Below are 25,563 nucleotides of genomic sequence, written 5' to 3' on the forward strand. Positions count from 1 at the left end.
TCTCACTAATGTTCCTACCTAGTAACCAAACTGTGTCCAAAATGAACCTAAATGCAGATTTAGTGTTCCTTCATCCTGTTCGGATGTGGCTGCGTGCCTCAAAGTGTGTCCGGTTGCTGCTTCCTAATTATGTCTTGTGCTCTCTGGTGCAGGATCAAATCCCAGAGGACTAAGTTTGATGAGCAGCTGCACAACGAGATGACCACTGCAATAGATGAGCTCAGCAGCAAGTAGGCCGCTCATTCTAAAGTTTATTTATTTATGTATGTAAATGTATGCATCGCTTCATGAAAAGTATCTCATTAAGCAGTTCTGGTTTAGGTTTAATTAAGAAATGCTAGCATACGATAGGTTTATGCTTGACAGTGTTGATGTGTAGATTTGAATATCCTGGTGTTATAGATTGCAATTGAATAAACAAAAAAAAAAAAAACCCTTAAAGTCTAGGACATTATACATTTGCAAAAATCACAGACTGAACTGACTGGTGTCCCATAGGATGTACAGTACAAAGCTTTTGCCTGCAGTGAAGCAGCAGCTGCTCTGAATCTGCATGAATTTGATTATGGTGCATCAGGTTCTTTATTAATGTACTGTGTTGAGTCTGGAGTTGATTCAGAGATAAATATAGGTTAAAGATTTCCTATTATTTTGTTTTTGCAGCCACATAGTGGCCACATTTTTACCTGAGGGAGAAAAGTATACATGTGCACCTTACAAAAGATTTGTTTAGTGTATTCTGTATTTACATGAAGGATGCACATTTTATATCTAAATTGTTTATAGCCTTCTACTATATGTATGTTTATGATAAAGCATCTTCCTCCTTATAGACTTTCTCAGTTTTTACTCTTTTGTCATATTTAAATATTTCAGATTATGAAATAAGTTTTATTAGCTAGAGTAAATGCAAAACGCAGTTCTCAAATTATGATTTATTTTATTAGAGAAGGAGGCATCCTAACCAGCCTGGTCCTATGTGCAATACTAATAACCGCCACTTTGTAACATCATCAATTTTAGTAGCTATACAGCCAGATCTATAATATAAATACTACAGATATAAGCACTACAGTCATCACCAATCTCATTTAAGGACAGAGGTCACAATTCAAGTCAGAAAACTTGTTTGAAGACTTGAGATAAGTAGGCCAAATTTCACCAGCAGTGATCTAAATCAGTCATTGCTAGTTATTGCCAACGCTTCATGGTAGTCGGTGCTGCCAAGCCAACCAGTTATGTTTCCAAGGCAATTACCGTAGTTTTTTTTTTTTTTAACAGAGCTTATTTTGTTTTGGCTGCTTCGCTTCCTCAATAACTGAAATAATCATTTATTTTGTATTTACTCAGGTTGTATTTTTATGATGTCAAAACTAGATAACAGATAACATGCAAAAACAGCACAACCCTGTTATGCAATGAAATAACCAGAAAATGCTCGGAGCTGCACATAGTCGAAAGATGGAGCAAGAATCTACAGATGGCTGTGTTATTTAGAAAGATTTATCAAGAGCTCTGAAAAATAATCCACCCATGTAGTGATAAGAAAAACACTAAACATGATCGATCTCCACATTCCAATTATTGCTTGGTGATTTTCTGTGCTGATCCTGTAGGTTACATGTAGGACGTGTGTTCAAACGCTGTAGATGAAACACATGGTGCTGTTGGCATGAAAGGACAAAGGTTTTTGATCCACTCCTCAGAAATGACGCATGCCGTTTTTGTTGGCTGATCATTAAGTAACACAACCTCATGACGTGATGTTTTCTTGGCGTTCTTTGCAGTATATCTTTGGCTGATCCTTTAGGTATGAATCACTTTTTGTGACAATGAAAATTGCCTTCTGATGTGAGGTGAATATAAATCTCCAGAAGGTGGAAAACAGCCCACAATTAAAAAGATGGAAATTGCAGAGAAGGCCCACTATGTTCAGCTCAGCTGAAGACATGATTTCACATTTGGAGGATGTTTATTTTTTATGCAAATACAGGTTTGAGATAAAATGTGAGAAAACTGCTCTGCCTGGCCCAGTCACCATGAGCACAGCCTCATCTGCAGCAGATGAAAAACTATGAAGTTTTGCATAATTAGCTTTTAGCAGATGGGAAATCTGAGCCATTTTTTTGTTGTTAAAAAGACATAAATCTTTCTAGGGTGTAAGGTAGATTTTACTGAAATGTTTTCTTGCATGATGAACAGAAATTAAGATGCAAAGTTGACTTTCCACTTTGTCAGGTCACTAACAATTTACCGATTTACCAAGTACATGCTATTACAAGTGCAACAATCTGCAATCATGTGGCTTTCTTTCAAAATTGCTGCTATTTGTCAAGTAATTTGTTTGTGGCATGGTGTGGGAACAATCACCTCATCTTGAGCGTGAACAAAATAAGAGATGATTGTAGATTTCAGGAGAACCTGCAACATGTCCATCATGGGAGAATAAGTGGAGGACTATAAAAACCTCAGTATTCAGCAAGACAACAGGCTCAACGTGAGCGAAGCTGCATAAAAAATGAGACAAAGCAGACTGTACTTCTTGAGGAAGCGTCAGTTCTTCAGATGCTTTATCAAAGGAAGAACGCAATTCAAAAATAGAGCGTCTTCAGTCAGAGGCTCCTTTAATGCTGACTGCTGCAGAAAGTCGTTTATGGTCACGGTCATCTCTGTTAAAAGAAACTCTTTTGGATCAACTAGTTCAAGTTCCTACAGCCTTTATTTTTCTGGGGTTTAATTAAGCGTGTTAGAATGCAAAAGAATAATCAGATCGCTTTTCTTCTCTTCTCGCAGGCAGTGGTCGAAGTCTGAAGAGAGCAGAAGGGTAGCCTTGTGGTTTCCAAAAAAAGAATTAGAAAAGCAGGTGGGTTTGATTTAGGTTATTAAAATCATTAATTATTTTTTGGGATGCACATAAATTGCTTTGATACAACAGCATAAATGGTGGTTTGACTTTATTTTGGACAAATAAAAAACAAAATAAATGGGATTTATTTTGGGATTTTCTCTCATCCACAAAGAGGCAAAAATAAGAGACGGACTTAGACGTACCCTTTCGCTTTCTGTTAAATTTAATCTGGTGATTGCAGGAGTTGATTAATCTGGAGGTAATCTGCTCAGTCTCTGTCTCATGATTTCTCATTTGAAACACCCATCTGTATCCGACCTCAACTGTCTGACCCAAACGGTTCCTCTTTTGATAAAGGTGAATAGTTAATATGTTCGGTGAAAACCCAGCACAACCTAACCTGGAAGACACAGGAACACTAATGCTGCTGTCCTAGAGAAGGATGTTTAACTATGACACAGAGTAAAATTTGCATCTGCCCACAGGCGCAAGCAAATAAAAAACTTCAGGGGAATTTTATTTTGTATTTTTTTTACTGTCAGAACAAAGAGCGAACTGTTTGACTGTTTCAGATCTTAACACACTACTCCAGGTATCGAGCACGGTGGTGACAGCATCATGTTTTTGGTCTGGTTCTTTGCTCAAAGTGGGTAGAATGAAGAAGATGGAGGACTACTTTCAAATGCATTAACTTCACCACATGTCAGCAGCTGGAAAGTTAAAATGTGGAGATAATTCTGTTTTCTAACACACAGCAAAACTTATTTTGGTGTGGATAAACATTAAACTGAGGGTGCATAATCATTCCTCCGATGAAAAGAATCCAAATGCATCGTTAAAAACCCCAAAGCCTCATTCAAATGTGTATGTAAACCTGAAAACTGAGCAGCATTTTCCTCTTTTCCTCTCCTTAGTACCGATTCTTGGATTTGCCGATGTTCAAGCACTATGTGGGATGTGCGACCTTCATCTTCCTCTGTATCTTTGTAATTCAAATGCTTGTCACAAAGGAGTAAGTAAAACCGTATTTCCATTTTCACTAAAAGTCTGTTCTACCCTCATTGTGCTAAACTCTGAAAGAACAACACAAGGCTTTTGTTGTCTTGTGCTTTTCAGCGATTTAGTCAGTTGTTATTGTTTTGAAGAAAACCATCAAATTAAACCTTTGGATGAAAAAAAAAAAAATTCTAACTGATTTTGTCTCTATCAAAAGGAAGCATGGATGGACATACTTTGGAGTGTTGGTTTCTATTCTGGTGGTGATTTTGACCATCTGTTATGTGGGTCATTTGCAGGTCAGTATGATTAACCTTTACTATGACTGATCTTTTAATGTACACATTTTCAGGCCATGTTAGAATCTGGGCTCGAAGAAAATGGAAAAGACCTGTGCATTGCTTGCTACCACCTAGATGGATAATGTAATGAGATGTAATTCGGGTGTTTTGTTTCATTGTGACCTGGCCCATTTCTGCAGTACATGTGCATGACTGAAGTGTTTTGCTCTTGACCACGCGATATCCTTTTAAAGTAAAAGGAAAATTTAATGTGAAATCTTTTCCAGATTCCTGCTCTGTTTTTGTGCTAATGTCATACAAGAGAATCTTATACAGTAATAGCGAAGACTTGATTAAAAAATAATTTTAGTGGGAATGCATCTGCGTCAGCATTCTCCTCCCCCCCGCCCCTCTTTTGCTTTCTAGCAATTATCTTCCAGAAGCGGAGTGCAGATGAAATTTAAAATCACAAGCCTTGCTCAATACTGAAAAGAGAACATTATGTCGAGTGCATTTGGACATATTCAACTGCGTTCGCTAATGTCCTTAAAAATATCCTCAATAAACCTGTTAGACTGACCAGATCAAGCGTTTTTTAGTTCATTACTGATTTTTGTGACACAAAGAGCTGAAAGATGAAGGTCTGCTTAAATGTGTTGAATTTGCTCTTAAATGAATTATTTAACAAATTCAGAAATTACTAAATGCTTTTAAATAATCCTCAGTTAATCATAGTTAATTAACATTAGTAATCTTGAACAATTTCAGCCTGGAGATAATATTTTATCTACAATAACATACTGTTTGCATTCTGTCTCCAGCTTTCTTTAGTATATAGAAAGTTAGCAAGTGACACTGAACATGGTGACAATGTGGGTAAAGAGTAAAAAAACATAAACTTAGCAAAATGTCACCAATATTTGCAAAAAAAATATTAAAGCTTACAATGTGAATAAGCAGATTGCCTGTTTGTTTGTTCAGTTTCTCTAAATATGTGACTAATGTTATCAATCAGAACTCAGAATTTTAATTCATAAAGTCATTTCTATGAACTCCAGACACAAAATATTTAGATAAAAGTTCAATTGTTCATCTTCAATCAAATTTGAATGTTTTATTACCTATTCATAAAACTGCATTAATATAGTTTGATGTAAACTGAATAGAAATGATCAAAACATGAAGTTATTCGTTTTTTTTGTCTTTTGAACTGCAGAAGTGTTGGCTAACTATAAAACCCCCCCACTTCCTGTTATAATTCACAGACAAAGCAACAACTATAAAACAGGCAAGTTTAAAGACAGTAAAGATTGTGAAATAGAAGTTCTATACATATATATATGTATTTACAATTAACTTAAGTTGAACTATTAATACCTAAACATGCCCTTCAAAGTAATGTTTGAATTGATGCAGCTTCCTTTTTGACAAGGCAGATGAAATCTGACGGTCAGTTCATCGCACTTCTCTCCCCAAAAACAAATTCTTCTTCTGAATCAAATCATCTGCAAGTCACTGACACATGATGTCTGGAGACGGCTGACTGGGCAAGGAGTCACATGCTCCTTTCACATGTCTGAATCCACCTTTTCCTCTCATCTTTTCTTCTCACTTCTCCTTATCCTCTGCAGCGCGTGTTTCCACACAAGCTGTCAGGGTGCCGGTGGCTGCCAGCTGTATCGGAGGCGGTGGTGAAGCGGCCGTGTCTGCGCCTCCCTCTGGCGACCATTACCACTGCGGTCATCATTATCGCGGCGCTGTTTAACCTGGTAGGACAATGTTCACAATTTGGGCTCTGAGTCAAATTAGGTTGGCTTGTCAGTCAAATTGAAATTCTTATTTCATCTCTTAGCAGTGCTTCCTTTTCCACAAGGACATCAAGACTGATGACGTAGAGACTGATGACTTCTCACTGCCTGTGAGTGGAGGATTTGTTAACTATAATTTGTGTTTTAGTTAGTCCCATGGAGTGTTACTGTGTCGATACATAAACTTGGGGAAACGCAACTCATCCCAGATATTCAGTGTCGTGCACAAGTGTTTAACCGCCTTGAACTTTTCCAACTAGTTTTTGTTTAACAGACCAACACAAAGTGGTTCATATTTCTTGAAGGGAAAAGAAAATGACCTATGGTTTCGACAGAAAAGTGTGGTGTGCATTTTTATTCTGACCCCTGTTTCTACCAACCTTTCACTGCAGCTCCAGCTGCAAGACATTTGAGTGTGTGTAGAGACCATATTTGTTGCTCGTTTTTTGTTTTTGCCAAATAGCTCAAACTTAAAAAGATTAGATGTGAAGTATAAATAAGCCTTTTGCAGCCTCCAACAGGTTTTCTGTCAGTATTGCCGTGTGTTTACTTGCATCCATCAAGTCTGACCAGTTTCCTCATCCCTGCTGATCGGGATGCTACCTTCACATCCCAAATTATTCACAGCTTTGTGTTGGTCTGTCAAGTCAAATCCTACTTAAATACATTAAAGTTTGTAGTTGTAACAGACAAAAAGTCCTAAGTATTTTTGCAAGGCACTGGAATTATTACTTTATTTATGATAAAGGTTTGCAGGATTAAATGAAAGTTTCCTGTATTGGACATGCAAATTATTTTCCAGATAATTGTTTTAGTTGTTTGCATTTAAACATGACAGATATTTTTTGTGTTAGACTTGTATTGCCTGTATGATGTATGTCCCCTTTGTCCTCTCTGTCCGTCAGTACTCTGTGTGCTGCTGGAGCCTGTCGCTCATTGCATGCGGAGTCTTTCTGCGAGTGAGCTTAGAGCTCAAAGTGCTCTTCCTCCTTGTTGCATCCATCTTGTACCACTACATGATCTTCAGCCTTCTTGACAACTGCTTCATGAAGTTTCAAACCTCCTCCCGATACTACAGCGGATTTAACTGCAGCGAGTAGGTCAAAAATTATGAAGCATATTTTATTGGAGTAAGACTGTCAGAGAGAGATGGACAAAGTTTTTGACTCGTAAGATTACATTTCATCTGGCTTTAAACCATGTTTGTTTTATTAAAGCTTGTAAATTTTACAGTTTGTGTTAAACTGTTCTGAAAAAAATGCTCATAATGTCATTCTGAACAATTTAGCAAAATGTATTCCTGAATGAAGATTTCTCATTTTTGTTCTGCAGGATGACAAACAACACAAATAACACAAACTCAGTGGATTGCACTGGCTTTGTCAAAGACCTCCAGATTATGAGCGGCATCGACATCATACTGTTTCTAGTCACCATGCTCATCATATCGCTGCAGGTAGGATATTTTTCTGCTTTCGTCGCCTTCCTCTTGTATCCCCAGCAGTTCCGGCAGAAGAAAACCGAACACATTAACACCCACAATACTGCTGCATTTTGTAACATCACTGCGGGTCTGCCTCCTAGAACGACAACTGCTTTCGGCAGGACTTCCAGCTCAAGTACAAGAACCGCACGGAGCAGGACGAGATTGAGACGAGGGAGAACCTGAACCGTCTGCTGCTGGAAAACGTGCTGCCTGCCCACGTGGCAGCACTGTTTGTCGGTGAGAACAAGAAGAACGAGGTGAGATTTTTCTTTCAAGGCATTTCAGCTGAATCCTTCAGGTTAAGCCATCTGGTTGCTAGGCACTAGATGATAATTGATGCAGAGGAAGAAAAATACTACCAGTGAAACGCCGTAATACGAGTCATTTTCTAAGCCGAAACTCTGAATTCAGAGGTTTCTGATTCTGCAGATTGTATTTTAGTGTTTTTATATTTGAAGATGACAAGAATCCAGTAGTTCCTGTTTGGCTTTAGGCAGATTAAACCTATTTTACATTCATCGATTCAATGTCCTCAGTGAAACATACAGCTCTACTCTTCCAGCTCATGGGATTTTCGCGTTACTGCTGATATTAATGCTGCTTTCTCTGAAAATCTGAGCCTGAAGCCCGAGTAGCTTCTGCTCCGTCGTTGGGTCTGGCGTCTCTCTTCTTCCTCTTGAACTACACTGCTTAGATTCTGTGCGGCGCTCATGCGTGTTTGTTGGCTAGTAAATCACCATGACACAATGGTCATTAAAGCAGGAATGGATAGTTTTGGCAGAGTGAGCAGGTTCCAAGACCAACTGGAAACAAATCAGCATCAGGAGAGGGAAGTTTGATCTACCCCAGGGATCTATCTGTATTGGTATTGGACGTGGTAATGCATCAGCAGATAACACGGCTCCTCAAATCATCACAGGTTGGAAACGTCTCTCCAACATCCCAAAGCAACTCGGATGTTGTGCCTCTTGTGTCTTAATTTATCTCCTAATTAAATAAAAAGTTTACTTTGGTCTGAGAAGAGGACGTTGGACCACTGAGTTGGGGTGCTTTGACCATTGCTTCTGCTTCAGAAGATGCTTAACTCGTTAATTTGCTGTGGCTATCCCTGTTACTTGTCAACCTTTACTTTCATATCTTTTTTGCTTCCACTCAACTTTCCATTAATATGATTGGATAAAACCTTTTGTATCGGTTACCCTCCTTGTGGAAGATGTTAATAAATGTCTAATAGAGAACTGTGAACACAATATTTGGCCATAATATGACATTTCTGTGTTAAAGTCCTTTTGTTGGCCATATGTGATAGTCAAATTTTCACAGATGGCTTATTTCTGAGTTTTATCAATGAAACTAGTGAAACAATGAAACCTAACCCTACCCTAACTGGAATTAATGTCAAATACATCACAGTTTGTAATAAATCACTACGACATAAGCTTCATATTACACACCTGTATATTAATAGAATTTAGCTCATAACAATGAATTATCCTAAAGTTTTTTTTTAGCAAAATGATAAGACTGAAAATAAAACCATGCGTTTCTTTTTTTTGTTTTGTTTTTCTAACAGGACCTGTACTACAAGTCTTATGACTGCGTCTGCGTGATGTTTGCCTCTGTGCCGAATTTCAAAGAGTTTTACACCGAGTGCGACATTAACAAGGAGGGCTTGGAATGCCTCAGGCTGCTCAATGAGATCGTCGCCGATTTTGATGAGGTCAGGAGGATAAAAATAGAAAAGACATGCTTTCCTGTTACTATCGCCATCCATCACATCTTCCTTGACATGCTAATTATCTAGACCTTTGATATATGCAGGGGGAGAAAAACGAAAACATGATTAAAGGTGAACATTTCTCACTTGTTTTCCTGTAATCCTCCAGCTGCTCTCCAAACCAAAGTTCAGTGGTGTGGAGAAGATCAAGACAATTGGCAGCACCTACATGGCGACGGCGGGGCTTAGTGGGCCGAACCATCAGGTGGGCTTGAGTAGCGCTTCAGCTCCGGGTCAGGCAGGGGTCAGACGAGCTGTTTCAAAGCAGGCTCTGCTCGTGCTTGAAATTTTGTGGGTATTGAGTTGATCCTCCTGCGTGTTTTCAGGACATAGAGAAGCAACAGGCCCAGATAGGAATCATGGTGGAGTTCGCCATTGCCATGATTGGCAAGTTGGACGTAATCAACAGACATTCCTTCAACACCTTCAGGCTTCGAGTGGGTGAGTGTGCACAGCAGCTGGGCAGCCGAAACCTCTATTGACTGTATGCAGCTACCCCATGACCTGGCTGGTCTCCTTAGTTACTCTACACATGATTGGCGTTTATGTCCTGCTTTTACAGTCTGATCTGTAGCACTGTGGTGGTTTTTAGGTTATTATTTTACAGACTGTTTATCACAATGGACCTGCTTTTACAGCATCGTGTTACTGGGACTAACCTCTTCACATTTCTTCATGTTAAAGCCATGAATCACAAATTTACTCCACTGGGATTTTATCTGAAAGACCAACACAATAAATTGAATCACGCACTGGAGGGAGTACATACTTGATTTTCAAATTTTTTGTAAAATTTCAAAATCAATAATTGCGGCGTGTATTTGTATTCAGCTGTCTTTACTCTGAGACCCCTAAATAAAGTACCGTACACGAATTGCCACAGATGTGTGATAGAGAACATCAGTGAGCAACACCACCGTGAAGGTCATGGGTCACAGCGGACAGGTCAGGGAGAGCGTTGTGGAAAAGTTTGAAGCAGAGTTTGACTTGAACACAAGATCACAAGCTTGGCAATTCAAATTATCACCCAAAAATGGAAAGAAGTGAAGCAGAAGTGCAAGCCTGTGTCTGGGCCAAGATGGCCGTCGTTGCACTAGAGGAGCTGCAGAGATTCACAGCTCACACACAGATAACTATCAGCCCTGACCTGGGCAATGTTGCTTTTAAGGGTGAAGTGCAAGAAAAGACACATTAACGCCTCCATGCTCTCTACTGTCTAGAGAGATGACTCTAATCAGATTAATTTGTCTTAAGTTTATAGAAATATTAACATTATTTAACAGGTAAAATAAAGGTGGGGAAAACATCTGTTGTGCCATTTCTTAATGTACAGATCTTAATTGAAAATATAGGGGTACCATTCAGGGAGGACAGATAAGGAGGATAGATGCACATTTGTAACTAGAAACCAGAGTCAGAACTCTGACTTTTGTTAGAATTGGCCTTTGGATTTAAGGCCAATACAAGTTTTCTAGAGGAAATTATGGAATATGTCAGAAGATGAGGCAATCATTAGAGAAAGGCGAAAAAATGAAACTAAAATATTTTTAAATGTCCTAAATTATCAGGATTTAGAATCAGAAATCCAGTGGGTTGAATAAAACATGCTTACAATGGGATAGAGAGAAACAATCTGGGATAAATGCTGGAGCTTGAGTCCAGGTCTGTAGAACATGTACAACAGCTCCATAAAGATGAAAGATAAAAAAGACCTTCTCTGTGAAGTTTGCTATAATTGTGGATTTTAATAACGAGTCATTAACAAAAGAAAAATGTAAACACCAAGGCTCCATCCTGTAGATCTTATCCTTCAACTGTTAGAGGGGAAAGTTGGAACGTGGCCTGTTTGTTAGACCAGGCCTCAAAGAATTCGCCAAAAATAAAAACCCACCACCTGTGACTGCTTCATGATTACGTTGGAGTAGCTCTAAATTATTTTAGAGGGCTTTAAATTATATAGTGAATCTAATATCCAAAATGGGTTAATTTAATTTCTGTGGAAAATTATGTCTGTAAGTCATAAAAGTATTTTCTGCTACATTAGTCAGTTTTCATTCTTTTTTATTATCTTATTATATCAGTCCTGTTTCAAGCTATGTATATAAATGCAGATTCATGCATGCATAGTTTTTAAACAGCAGTTTGCCTGGGTTAGCTGCTGGGAGCTACACACTCCTCAAAAGATAGTATCTGAATAAAAGACTGCACTAGATCAATTTGTTCTGATGAAGGGACACAATCAGGAAATCTTTGTAGTTTATTATCACGATTAAAAACAAACCTGCAGCACAACACACCTCTGGTAATGAAGGAACAATTTTGTGGTTGCATTCTTCCCTTGTGACTTTCTTTTCCTACTTGTAATGTGATAAGATACGGAAATAAAACTAATCTTTTATTTTTTTCCCCTCTCTAAGGAATTAATCATGGCCCAGTGATTGCTGGAGTGATCGGGGCGAGGAAACCTCAGTATGACATCTGGGGCAACACAGTGAATGTAGCCAGCAGAATGGAGAGCACTGGAGACATGGGGAAGATCCAGGTTGGTTTCAGTGTGGCTTTGCTCGTTTTTGTGTTCATTCGTGTTTTCATGCCTCTTTCATAAAGGTCAGATTCCCGGAGCGACCAACTAGTAACTTCCCGGTAAACAGATTCTCCCACATCAGCTCTGGGTCTTTTCAGTTCCTCCAGAGTTGACATGGCTCTCATGGTTGCTTCTCTGGTTAATGCTCTCCTAGTCTTTATTTTAACTTCATGTCCAGTTTATTTTTTAAAACCTGGCATATTGTTCAACAACCACGTTAAGGGGTCTGAAGTCTGTGGCTCTGGACCTTCCAGTATGACTCTAAATAACTTTGGCTTAACTACAACTAATGTTTTTACATGTAGAAAAAATGCTGGTTTTAGTAATTGCATAGAATTTCCACAACAGAATGAGACTAAAAATACGTCAAATTTATTTGTCACTGAGTTGGAAACTGTGGTAATGTAAACTCCCTATAGAAGAAAATGTATGTATTGTTTATGCAAAAATAGAAATAAAATTGTGGTCTTTTAAATAACACATGAAGAAAAACCAACACACTAAAGACTGTGGTTGTGTGAACGTTTTTAAATGAACGTAGATTTAAATTGGAATCATGACTAATCGAACATTTGGTCTGCATACAAATGCCTCTCTCAGCTTCAGCTGTGACTTTTTGCTCCTTTTAGGTAACAGAAGAATCCTCTCAAGTGCTGAGGAAGCTGGGTTACTCTTGTGAGTGTCGAGGATTCATCAACGTCAAGGGGAAAGGGGAGCTGAAAACCTTCTTTGTGTGCACTGACACGAGCAAACAGCTAGGCATCGGGCTGAGTTGAGGCCGGGCCGTCGCAGCCAGCAGAACTGGATACGGACTTGTGTTACAGAGTTTACGGACTCCTGCACATCACAGGTGTCAGTCTGGCTGTAATGTGCGTTCCTGTGATGCCGTTGAAAGGAAGAAAGAAAACGTCACTGCTTCGTTGTGTGGAAGACACACGTGGGACCATTTAGTTAAGAGTTAGAAGACGACGGAGTCGGCTGCCGACAACGGCCGCCATCTTTTTCTATTTTCAAATAAAACACAGTGATGTCATGTAATTTTTTTTTTGTTTGTTTCTAACCTAATGTGATGAAAATGAAGTTATGTATTATTTCTATTTTATTCTTGCAGATCTTTTAAATGTTGACTTTAATAAAAAAGCATGATATAAAATTATGCTTTATTGGAGATAATTAGGTTTATTATCTAATTAGGGTCACATTTGTGCCCCAAAATAACTTTTGTTGAGAATTTGCAGAAATTAAAAATCCAAGTCAAGAAATTAAAACTCTGAAATTCACCTACTTAAAAAGTGATTGATTATTCTACATGATAGACATGACAGATGTTAGGTATTCAGGTTGAGCTGTTCGAAATGAAAACCGTTTCTTGCATATTCAGGTAATGGCAGCTTTCCTGCCTGGTAAAAACCTACATCTTCACCCCGTTACAGACAGAAGACACAACGCTCTGTACGTTCAGGTAGAACTCCTTATGCTCACATTCCTTGGTTCCAGATGTGCAGTTTGACCACTCCAGCAATTTACAGATTCAACAAGAACTGTGCTGAATGTATTCCATCACTTTTGTTTATTCCACTTTGATAAAGGAAAAGAAAAAACTATTCTGCTGCCTTTTGATTTATATGTGTGCTGCGACAGGTGGGAAATGTTATGCATGTCCTCAGCTGTGTGATTTAACAACCTTCCTGCTGATTTTTTTTTTTTTCTTGGCAACCATAACACTGTCGGCTCCTCTGAATCCGTCTCGTGGCCTTGTCATCTGAGACCAACATCTCGTCTGTAATTGCTGTTGCATAATGTTGTGCTGGCCTTTCTGTGAACAAATGTGACATTGACTTTTTGTACAGTTACAGAATGTAATAAATGTTTTCGTAAGTCTGTTTTTTGACATTTAGAATTGGAAAAATTTTAGACAAGGTTTAAATAAGGAAAAAAAAAAGGTTTATTAATTAAAATGCACACAATAGTCAGACAAAAAAAAAAAAGCACCGTTTGTACAAAACTTAGGTTAATAAACTTAACGAGGCTGGCTGGAATGTCATTTCACTGCGACAAAGTGGCCCATGTCTGGGCAGGTGGATGAGGTCTCCATCGGTTCACTCGTCTCATGAACTGAAAGCAGAAAGAAAATTATGTGTAGTTTTTCTTTAATATAGGACATAATGCACCATAAACGATCTGTCTACAATTTTTTATGTGAAAATCACATGGAAGCAGTCAGTAAGAGCCCCAAGGTTTTAGCAGTTTTTCAGAAATTATAAGATGTTCCATTCACTTCAATGGGGCCCAACATGACTGCAAAAAGCTGAATATTCCATAAAACGTAGGAGATGTCAATACCAAAAGACAGCTGTAATGTTCTGAATGAGCAGGATATGGTAAAAGTTGAATGAGTGAAATAGCAAAGTATGCAGATGTAAAGTGGCAAAAAGGGGAGGAACTCAAGTGTTAATGGCTGCAGCGTTCAAACTAATAAAAGCAGAACAGTGAGGAAAAGGAAAATTAAAAGGAAGGACACAAAGGAATGCCAAGAGAGAAATGAGAAAATAAAAGAACCTAAAAAAAACAAAAGTACACAAGAAAGAAACAACACAACTTTTAGAAAATAGAAATGAAGTGAAATAAACATACTTTTCCAAGACCTATTTACTTTTTTTTTTTCTTCACACTGAAGCACATTCCCTCCAGTTCCAGGCTGTAGGATAAACCTCGGCTACGGTTCGGGTGAGTTAAGACAGTTTACCTGTTGTGAGGTCTATGAGGGGTTCAGGCAGCTCTGGGGGGACGGTGATGCCCATGGCCTTCCTGATGCCGTAGATGCTGCTGACGTCACATGGGGCCACTTGACCTGTCAGCTCCGTCAGGTTTCCTGTAACTTTCTCAGCTGTGTGGGAAGCATAAGAAGTAAGACAGTAGGAGATTATGAGCCAATCACAAAGCAGAGGAAATAAAGGGAATTCATACTGTTTATTTTGAAGTTATTTAAACCTAAAGCCAAGGGATTTTTAGTTATAAATGATTTCTAATAAAAAGGTCACATTATTCGCTCACACAGAAAGCAGCACATCAAAGGAAAATGCCTCATATCCCTGGGAGCCCCAGTGACTTGAATCAGACCACTGTCTAACCACACCTGTGTTGGATGAATACTGACGAGGTAAATGGAGGGTTGTTGGAGGTCTACAGCTGGTGGTGAGACCCGAATGCGGGAACAAAGGGGCCCATGCAGCGAGGGGCTCTTACCCAGCTCCAGCTCCTTGGCAGTCGGGGCCAGCAGGCAGATCATGTTAGGCGGCTGCTTGGCACTTAGGCGCTCCCTCTGTACTTCCTGCAAGTTACGCAGCAACTTTGTAGTTTCGTCCAACTTCTGCTGGAAGTGCAGGGCGTCTGTAACAGATAGGGGAGGGTCAGCGCGGACACTCTGTTAGCACTTCCTCTCGGCTCCTTCTGTTACGTTTGGGTAACCCCCGCAGAAACGGGTTACATTTACATAACACAATGAATCCTTTCATTCTGAATCCTGACAGCATCCCAGTCAAAAACTAACAGTCTGAGATAGAAGTAAATGTATGACAGAGTGAAGAAAAGTCTATTGGTGCCACATTTATTCATTATAATTCATTTACAGTAATTGTATCAGTGTTATTTGCATTAAGTTGAAGCTGCACTTTTTGAGTGGCCTTTTGGTTTTTATGAGAAATATACAGCGTCTGGCAAAAGTTTTCTTACTCTACAAACAATTTCTCAATTCAAAACCACAATTTTCAGTGTATATTATTAGGATTGTATGCGGTAGGCATACACTAAGTAGCAGATTATTATGAAATAAAAGGATACATCCAGTTTCAAATATTATGATCAACATGAGTTCATCGTGTTGACTGCCCTCAAAATCAACCATGCTGATTGGAATCATGTTTTTTTTTATTTTTCTCTTTCGCCCTACGCTTTTCTGTCATCATATCTTGCCTTCATAGGGCACAAGGTAATTTTTTATTGAGAAGTTGACACTGCTCGGTTATGCAGCTCAACAGACTGAGCCCCATTAAGATGAAAACTTAAGGAACTTGCCAAGTGTATATATTTCAAAATAGAACTGCTATAAAGTGTATTTTGCATCACACACCAGACTGAACTACTTCTCTTTCCCGTTTTGGGAAAAGCTGCCATCTTTGTTTTCTGTATCAACTGGCTCTGCCTAAGGACAACCAGTGGCGTCCTCTTCTGGTTGGAGGCCAAACTACAACAGCAGTCTAAGAGGAATTAATAGTTAATCGATTGGAGGTCATTTTAATCTAATAAACCATTAACCAACAATGAATCGTAAGTCGATTGTTCGCTTCCCTACCACAGTTATACTTTGCTGTACCAGGAGTTAATTTTCTTGTTCCAAATGTATTCTGTTGCTTCTATAAACAAAGAACTGAGGACTTTACCCCCAGAGAGTTCCTCAGCCACATCCAGGCTTTCAGCAGAACGAGGGACGTCCAGCTTGGCGGATGAGTTGTCCTCGGCTACCTGGGAGAGACGGAGGGGGAAAAAGACGCTTAGTCAGATTAGAAAATGCATTCCTCCCTGGACAGGTGATGTGCCAAGGGAACATCAAGGCTTTTTAAAGTCTCTGTTGTTTTTTTTTTTAATGGAGATGCTGCTTCTCTGATCCAATAAAAATCAAACCTAATCAAAAGCTACAACGACCGAGAAGGGGATGAGTGTAACCTGGAGAGCAGCCAAGAACAGCAAACAGACAGTACAGAGAGTGGCTCTGTGTCTGACGCTGGGGCCAGAGCTTCGGTTTCCTCTGCTGCTCTTAGGAGCGATTGAGCTCTGCAGCCAGCGGGGCCGAATGTGCTGAAGGAAAACACAACCCCCTCCGATTTCTCTAACTGCGGACTGCGAGCGAGGAGCTCTTGAAGGGAAATGTTCTTTCCATGTGTGGATGGATGGCAGTTAACGGCGGGCCCCTGCTGTGTTGACACAGCTGGTTGGTGCAGAAACCATCAGCGGAGGCCATCTATAACACAAATCAAATGAAGGCTCCTCATATGGGGTGTAATGCAGACACACGTGACGGGCTTTCCGCCGAGCAGCAGCCCAGCAGGAGCAGATGAGGCTGAGTGGTTCCGGTTTTGTGTTACATTCGTGTCATTCTACACTTAATGTCCATTTCCATTTCTCCTGCTGTGTTAAAAACACAGTGCACAGAAGCAGCTCCAGATTAAAGACAGACTCTCACCTCCACGCCACTCTTCTTCTCCTGTCTGCTTCCTGGCTCCTCTGGCTGCTGGACAAATACGAACAACAGAAAAGCAACATTGCCCTCAGTTCTGTGGGTTAGGGAGCTGGTAATAGGATGTGATAATAATGGCTGCTTACAGGCTCGGTTTCCTTTAGACATCTTGAATGCTCTCCATTGGTCATCGCATCCAGAAGACTGTCACCCATTTTGTACACGTACTCATCAGACTTGGCTACGAACTCCGACAAGCTGCCAGAAACACAAAAACAATCTTCTCAACAACAGTTTGTAAACTTCACAACTGCTAACTAGTTTGTTAACAATTTGCTGATAAAACCTGCTGAGAAGTTGATTTCAAAACGACTTAAACTTCCCATAAAAATGAATCCTCCAGGCAGGATTTCGTGGACAAGTGAGGACATGTTGCTAACTAGTCACACATTTTCAATTCATTCACTTTTCCGGGGAAAGAACAACACCTTCCCTGGAAAGTGACAGACCCAGACAAACCGCTGGACAAAGTCAGAAAGTGAATATGCAGACATTAACATCTGAGCACATAAAGCTACGTGAAGCCAAAACCACACATGATGGATGATAATGTATCTCAGTTAACCTCCCACATTGGATAACTTAAACAAACAGACCGTATTTTACTCATTTCATTGCCTTGTTCTCAAACATTGAGGTATTTTAATGAGATTTTGTGTAACAGAACACAGAGAAGTGCATTCTCGTAAGAGCAAGTGAAAGACAAATGTGGATTGAAAAAACCTGAGACATGAATCTGTATTCATTCCCTTCTTACCAGTAACCAGTATACAGACCCATTCAATAAACTAGAATATTATTGACAAACCCATTTAGTATAGGAACTTTATCGTTAAGCGAAACAGACGCAGATGGCTTTGCACTTACTGTTACATCAGACCAATAAAAAACAGAACTGTAGACTTAATGAAAAGCATGTTTAATGTCTGCTTAAAGGTTCTTATTTTCAAAGGGCACTTTTAATCTGACAAACGAGACACATCGGGACGCATATTATCATTTACTGACTGTATAGGCCAGAGGTCTGCAATCCGCAAGTGGCTCTTAATAATTTGGATTCAGAAAGTGCAGAACCAACATAAAAAAAAAATAGAAATACAAAAGCAGATTTAGCAGTCCTTTTTCATTTTTTCCATTACATAAATCCTGCATTAAATTTCCACAACAGAATGACACAAGTATCATTGGAAACTGTTTTTGTTTCAAATATTTCCCACAAGTAGAAGGAAATGTATCAGTCCTCTTTGTGTAATGTTCTTTTTTAGTTTTAAAACTTAAAAACAGATACAACATGGCAGCTCTTTAAAAATGACCACAAAACTCTCAGGAAATGTATTTTTATAATAAAATTAAGCTGTATTTTTACAAAGTCTTAACAAAAATGTAAAGTTTTTGGTAGCTGGATTGAGAGCAATAAAAGCTTTCTGCTACTACAAAAAAAATCAATAAAATAAATTAATTAAGTGTGAAAAAACTGGTTTTGGCAGGGCAATATAACTATAGGACACCATTATATTAAACCTTCATACTTTTTTAATGTCAAAAGAAAAAGCATGTTATCTATTATAGTGGTTGCAGCCTATATTTTGTCTGATGAAAAAAAACAACAGTCTCCTCGCGCCTTAATCCCCCCTGCTGAAACACCCGGCCTGCTTTAACCGATCAGCTGACCTGCCGAGTTAATATGAGGTGGGATTTCTGGGTCACTAAGCAGTCAGTATTTGCTCTGTTCCCTGACATCAGACAAAGAAAAACGTGTGAACATCTTTTGTTGGGACGCGAGTCGTGCCCTGTAAGCTGAAAGCGAGCTAACAAGCCTTACGTAATTAGACTATTAGCAATCTGGTAAAAGGAAGGGATAGGACCACCAGTTCCCATGATGCATTTGGGTTTAAGAGTCAGCCTATGGTGATGACAGTGTTTGCTCAAAAAGACAGAAACATCTGGGCTGCAATTTCCTATTAGAAGTGACTTGAATGGGACATTGTGGCATCTGCTGATTCTCACTGGTTATGCTACAGAGATTGAAACACGAGACATTAAGTGTCCATTTCGGAAATTAGATGAATACATGAAGACTTAATTACAAATGATTACCATCTTCCCTTTGGCACAAAGTAGTTCTCCTTTGAGCAGACTCTGAACTTTGGAACTTTGCTAACCTTTTTTTTATAAAACAAACCAACAACAGAAGGTCCCATTCATGTATTGTATTAAACCTGAGCTGTACTGTGAGACCTGAGGGTCAGGTTGTGTCTGCAGCTGTTGGCTAATCTCCGCTAGTCTGGATAAAGTCAAAAAAAAAAAAAAAAGGGGGAACATCTGGCCAGGAGTCAGTGAGGAATGCCTATAATGACGTTGCCAGTAAATCCCACTGCGCCTGTGGTCGCGCTGCAGCATACCTGTCTGAGCCCTGCAGACTGGACTCTTCTCCGTAGAACGAGTAGATGAGGTCTGAGTCGTCCTTGCTGACGTTGGCGAAGCTGGAGTCGTACGCCGGTGCGTAGGATGTGAACGGGCCGTAGCTCAAGTAGGACACTGTGAAGAGTTTGTAACGCATCAGAAATCTCTCTGTCAGCTGCTCAGACGATACGAGGCGAGATGAGCTTGAAGCAGCTCGTTTACCTGGAGTAACTCTGTTCCTTTTGTCCTCCCTGAAGCTCTGCAGGCTGTTCACGCCGTTCTGCAGCCGATTGGACATCATGACCAGTTTCACTGGACAGTAGCCAACGTCTGAGCAGATGACATTTAACCGTTGCTTTTATTATTAGAAGATCTGCATTAATGTGTTCCAAAAGCAAGACGGTATAAATATTAAATGTCTTACACAATGATTGTTTTTGCACTGGCAGTCTAACATTTATTGGTTCCCCTGGTAAATATTAGTAAAAAATTATATAAATCCTTAAAATGTCAATGCAGAAGCATAATCTCTCACCAAATTAAAACCTGGGAAAACTTGATGATAAAAAAGAAATGCACTTTGATTGGAATACTGTAGGGAGCAAAATGGTCCCTGGGCATTGCAGAGATTTTACTGTACTTAAGTGTGCTTTTTCCACACATTCTTTCTTCGTGCAACTCCACACCCACCTGGAGTGTTTGCTGTGTACGAGTGCAGTCCGAGTCTCATCTGACCAATTCAGATAACTCTAGTTATTGTCCTACTCCACAGACATACATTTGTGATGGTAGGACAGACAAAGCTCTTTTTTTCTGAAAATAACACCTATTTAGAGAAAGTACAAAGCATCTCATGGTTGCTATGGAGACCAGACGACAGCCTTCTTTCGTGTGGTTCTCCAACAGTGAGCTTTAAAGATTTGTTTTACTGACCGTACTCCATTTTCTCACTGGGAGTTATATCTCAGAGAAACAGAGTCAAAGTTTCTTAAAAATTGGCCTCGGTTACATTTCTTTTAAACAGACTGTTACAGATACCACTTTAAATATTTCTGCTTCAAATTGTTATTTCTTAATTTGATACAGTTTGTTCCCCACTTTCCTTAAAAGGTTACATTTTTCAAAGATTGTTATACTGCAATAAAAGAACAAGTTATTTTAAGATGGGTTTTTTTCGTCACATCTTTACTAGGTTTGCCAATAAACAAGGACCAAACTTTCTGTGACAGATTGACATTGTTTGTACCCCCAGGTGACGGATCGGCTGGGTTGAGGACGGCGAGAGTCGTGGAGCCATCGGACTTCCGCCTTGCAAACTCCAACTGTAAGACAAATAAATTATCACTGTCTCATAAAAAAACAAAACAAAAACATAAATAGTAATACACATTTTCCAAAATACAATAATTTAACAAAAATATGTGTCTTCACAAGGTTAATATTATGGATTATTGCTGAACTGATGACTTTTGAATGATCTGCAGCATCTTTTCTTGTCACACTGCCAGCTGAAGAAATGAATGTTTTTAAAGGAAGACAAATTAGCTGAAATAAAAAAGCTTTCTTGCGAATTCTTGCTTCTTACATCGCACTGCACCACTCTGTTCGACAGCTTTCCTCCAGACTCCTCAATGACCTTGCGGATTTCCTCCAGCTCTTTCTCGGCCTTTGCCGCCTCGTCCTTGGAGTCTTTGTCTTGTCTGCAAAGGAATTTCAAATTGAAGAGGTGAGGATGAGACAATTTGACAATGAGTCGATATTTTTGTAGCAGCAGCAAACGGCGACAAACAATAATGCAGGAAGGAAGTCTGCGTATTTAAACGCTGCTTTTGTTCCACTCTTCATCCATTTGATTCGATTCCCTGACGTCAACAAATGTCATCAAGATGCAACAGGCTCGTAAAGATTGTTGTGGACATGGTGAGTCTTCATGCAGCAAAAAGAAAGAAGCTAAATTCATGAAAAATATGTACAGCAGCAGGAGTAGACACGTCCTAGCTTGCCATCGGGCATTCCTCACATTCTCATTATCCAGCTCTGCAGTAAAAAAAAACAAACTTTACGCAGTGACTGAGTGGGAATGCTCTCATAAACACACAACATGCTGTTCCTGATTAGTCTTCTTAGAAACCTCACAATATTTCTCCCTTCACTGAAAGCTTATGCATCTTTTACACAGATATTTAAAGGTCTAATGTGCCGAGTTGCAGGTTATCAGTGGAAGGTGTGACGTTGGCAAGTTGAAGCACCTTGGAGTGCTGGGCGTCTGGGAGCGCTCGCTGCTCCCTGCAGCCATGGCTCCCTCCTTGCTCTGGTCTGAGCTGGTGACTCCTTGGTCCTCTGACTTCACCGGTTGTTTGGCAAAGCCGTCAAGGCCAGACATAAAATCTATGCTCTGCTTTAGACTGTCCAGCCTTTCCTATTGGAGGAACAACAACAAAAAACACTTAGTGGCCTAGAGAAGAAAAGCAAATGGGTAAAGAAAAATAATTCCCTTTACTGTATGGTAGAAAAGTCCAGTTCTGGTGTCCTGAAAGTTTTAGCTGTGTGCTCACTTCGACACAGCTGACTCTAGTTGATTTACCGCTCCAACATGTCATCAAGCTCTGCACAGGTCTGTTAATTAACTATTAAATTGATGATGGTGTGTTGAATCTGTAGCGGGCCTTTCCAGAAACAACACCACTGCAGTATGAAAAGTTCAGATGACGTTCTCTAGTGCCCTCATGTGTTGGATCAATGCAATATCAAGTCTTACTTACTCAACTCCCTTTTGTCTCTAAAGGAAACACACAGCTATTATTGGATATATTATAAAGCTGTGTTCCTCACCATCTACTTCACTTCGGATAATTTTCCTACCAGGTTAATCTGTTGAAAGAGAATTTAAATAAAAGTTTTTCTACTCTAAATAGTCTTGCAAGTCTCTGTCGTGTTCATCTGAAGACTCTTATCACAAAACAAACCCTGGTTTTCTAACATGAGCTGATGTTAGAGGATGTACTTATTCTGGCTGTACAATTTTGGACTGAAATCCACGGGGAAAAGGAAAATACAGACACATTTCTATGAGGAGACTCGTACCTGGCTCAGGATCTTCATTCCAGAGTATAACAGTTTTCGAGCTGCCTTATGGTAGATTGTCTCTGGTTTGTTGTAAATCATGGCATTCTCACACATAATTCTGAAGTCTGCCTACATCAACAACAAATCCAGCACCAAGCATTAGACAAGATATGAAAAAAAAAATTTAAGCAACAGGTTCAGCACCTTGCAAGAATTGTGTATTTCATTCATAAAATAAAAGATACTTGGAAAATTTAAAGAGTTAAGAATCTTTTCTGACAGTGGAGTTGTACGTCTGATCTCTGGTTTACCTACGCACTTACTTTGAGTTCGTCTAATGACTGATAGAACTCTTTCTTGACTTTGTCCTTCATTGTACTGAAGTCCATCGGGCGTTTAATAATTGAAGAGTAACCAGGTGCAATGAGGTCGGTCACCGGAAATGCAAAGAATGCATTGGGGTCTTTCCTGCAGTGTAAACACATTTCATTCACATATGAACCAAAGCATAGACAAAAACAGATACATGCAGACAGAAAGGGCGATGACTGGGGTTCTCAGCTCTGTGAGGGGAGTTTGCAATAATTAATTAAAGAACACTTAGAACCATGTGCTGCACCTTTGAAGCTGCCTGATGAGCTGATTCAAAGCTTCCTGCAGAGGTGTCTGCTCTTTTTCTGCAAACACGGACGTCAGATGGATATTAAAAAAATACTTATAAGCTTTGAGAAAGAAAGTTGGAATAAAGTATAGACATTTTGAAACTACCTTCCAGTTTATCCAGCTCTGAACGAATAGGAGTTCTGCTCTGCTCTTTGTCTTCTTCCCCATCTGCATCATGTCCCTTCTTCTTTTTAGTCGTCTAACATGAACAGAGACAATATTCGCCTTCATAGCAGCAAGTCCATTTGCAAGGATAATCATCTCCTACGGTCGTGGCCAAAAGATTTGAAACTAACAGTTTTGTTTTTCACAAACTACAACATTGCTTGAAGGTTTCATGGTCAGAAAAGTTTAAATTAATCATTTTTTTATTATCATTTTGGATCCCCACTTTTCACAGTTTCAAATGTAAACTGAATGACATGTATAACACCAAAATTTGGCCTTTCAAAACACTGTTGTTTTCTGAATTATTAACCTACATACGCCATGATTTCTGCACATTTTCAAGACAAAATTTCCTACCTGCCCAGGTTCAGATTTTCAGTTATCAATCCTTGGAAAAAGAAATGACTGGATGCATTGAGATGGACAGATTAATGGCTATAATCTTTAAGTCATAACGCAAAGGATTAGTTACAGAAATACAAATATTTGACCTATTCTATTTTTTCTCCATGCTTATCCAGGATTGGAAGATACTTAAAATGTGCTCTTCGAATCATGATGCTGATATAGTATAAAAGTAAACTTTCAAAGTTTGTGAAAAACAAGATTTCTGTTTCCTTTGTTCTGTTCTGTACTCTTTCTTTAGTGTGTTTATATATATATATATATATATATATATATATATATATATATATATATATATATATATATATATATATATACACACGTGTGTGTGTGTGCTGTTTACCTTTTTCTTCCCTCTGTCTTCCTCTGGAGAGCCGAAGCTCCTGTCTTTATCTTTCTTCTTTTTCTTCTTCTTGTCTTTGGGTTTGTCGCTGTCCGCGGGTTGCTCCTCATAAAAAGTGTCCAGACTGGAACTTCCGGTCGTGACTTCGTTCCCGGACACCTTTAACACCAGCTTCAGCGGTCTGTCTCCGTATTCTGGGAGCATCAAATCAATAAGAGTCAGTGGGTCAATGCGTCTCAAAGAATCAACAATGTCTGTTCGTCCTGACAGCTCAGGGGATGAAATGAACAGCTATCAGACAGGTAAGGCATGTTGCAACTCCTATTCAACCAACATATCGCTAACACTGTTTATAAACACAGACACATTCAGGAAATAGTCCCATAAATTAACGTAGCTGATAAATAGTTTCCGAGCTAACGCTATTATGTTGCTATCATAGCGGGAAGACAATTAATTCTACATATTTTTCAACAAAAAAGCTATACAAATACTATATAAATAACACAACCAAAGATATGAACTAAAATACCTTCATATGCATGTTTTTCGGACTTGTGCTTTTTGTGCTTCTTGCCCATTGTTTGTATATTAGCCACCGGCTGCTAACTCTTCTCAGAAGACCGTGTTAGCGGAAGCATTATGGTGAGAGACAGCGGACTGCAGCGCCACCTGGCGGCAAGGCGGAGATCACACGCCGGTTTGTACACTATAGCAGCCAGGAGAGGGCGCTTCAGGCTTGGTATTAATGTCGATAGGCTTCACTCCTCACCTAATCCCGCTTTAATTTAAAATCTGGGATTTGTGTAAACCTACAGGAGATTTTGAACAAGGATAGACAACTATATTGCACATGTGCAGGACCTTGCAAAAGTATTTTTCAGACAGCTATTGGCCAAGCACTCCACAAATCCATCTTTTAAAGAAGAACGGCAAAAAAAAAATTAAAATCTTAGACTTGTTCTCAGTCGCTTTGATGCATTTCTCACAACTAATAATCCCCACACGTCTTCTAATCAGTGAAAGCTGAAGTTCACTTGGAAGAAATTGTTCAATTTGCAAAATATCTTCAGGAAAGAATGACAAAAAAACTGCATGAAATTCACAGGTTTTGACAACTGGTCAGCCTTTTTGTATGTGATGACTCAAGCAGCTCAATTAGTTTATAGGAAATGACTATTCAGCATTTATAGGTAGTTAATTTTGAATTGATAATGTTGGAAACAAGAGAGAATTGTATGGATGCATTCAATACATGTCCAATCAAGAATTAATAGTGAGGAAAATTGCTGTTCACAAGTGTTCTCCATTCGAATGGGCTGAGCTTTTGCCATTTTACATTAAAAAAGACAAAAATTTCAGTCTCTAAATGAAATAAGCTGGGAGTAAAAAGAAAATAACCAATTATAAAGAGATTAAATGCAACTGTTTTATCAGTTATT

At 39.2% G+C, this 25,563-nt stretch overlaps 2 protein-coding genes across 7 annotated transcripts in view; one reads left to right on the plus strand and one right to left on the minus strand.

Annotated features, from left to right (window-relative positions):
• The window catches only part of adcy7 (adenylate cyclase 7), a 57,525-nt gene extending 43,862 nt beyond the window's left edge, over positions 1-13,663 (plus strand). For 4 of the 5 annotated variants that reach the window (XM_088004403.1, XM_088004402.1, XM_088004401.1 and 1 more), the window contains 14 exons: positions 153-230; positions 2,794-2,863; positions 3,763-3,860; positions 4,062-4,143; positions 5,757-5,894; positions 5,978-6,043; positions 6,839-7,029; positions 7,266-7,389; positions 7,518-7,676; positions 8,993-9,139; positions 9,306-9,401; positions 9,523-9,637; positions 11,614-11,738; positions 12,410-13,663. In XM_088004403.1, coding sequence (XP_087860529.1) covers positions 153-230; positions 2,794-2,863; positions 3,763-3,860; positions 4,062-4,143; positions 5,757-5,894; positions 5,978-6,043; positions 6,839-7,029; positions 7,266-7,389; positions 7,518-7,676; positions 8,993-9,139; positions 9,306-9,401; positions 9,523-9,637; positions 11,614-11,738; positions 12,410-12,556 — 1,636 coding nt within the window. In that variant the 3' untranslated portion in view covers positions 12,557-13,663. The remainder of the gene's footprint in view (positions 1-152; positions 231-2,793; positions 2,864-3,762; positions 3,861-4,061; positions 4,144-5,756; positions 5,895-5,977; positions 6,044-6,838; positions 7,030-7,265; positions 7,390-7,517; positions 7,677-8,992; positions 9,140-9,305; positions 9,402-9,522; positions 9,638-11,613; positions 11,739-12,409) is intronic. The other variant, XM_015002844.2, reaches the window with a different exon arrangement.
• Positions 13,664-13,707: 44 nt separating this feature from the next.
• Positions 13,708-24,801, minus strand: brd7 (bromodomain containing 7). Of its 2 annotated transcripts, none has more exons than XM_014980544.2 (17): positions 24,654-24,801; positions 24,122-24,315; positions 23,311-23,404; positions 23,162-23,219; positions 22,866-23,010; positions 22,561-22,671; positions 21,726-21,895; positions 21,062-21,176; positions 20,723-20,798; positions 19,699-19,806; positions 19,476-19,611; positions 17,160-17,271; positions 17,020-17,064; positions 16,220-16,301; positions 15,027-15,170; positions 14,527-14,667; positions 13,708-13,895 (listed from the first exon to the last, which is right to left on the minus strand). In XM_014980544.2, exons 1-17 carry the CDS (start codon positions 24,700-24,702, stop codon positions 13,822-13,824), a joined length of 1,854 nt encoding a protein of 617 aa, XP_014836030.2. In that variant the 5' UTR covers positions 24,703-24,801; the 3' UTR covers positions 13,708-13,821. The 2 variants fall into 2 exon arrangements, with proteins under 2 accessions (XP_014836030.2, XP_014836029.2); XM_014980543.2 differs by having other exon boundaries at positions 17,020-17,067; positions 24,654-24,800.
• Between the last annotated feature and the right edge of the window lie 762 nt (positions 24,802-25,563).

Source organism: Poecilia mexicana, unplaced genomic scaffold (assembly GCF_051168715.1).
Source record: "Poecilia mexicana isolate PSO_F unplaced genomic scaffold, ASM5116871v1 scaffold_3, whole genome shotgun sequence".
Taxonomy (NCBI): Eukaryota; Metazoa; Chordata; class Actinopteri; order Cyprinodontiformes; family Poeciliidae; genus Poecilia; species Poecilia mexicana.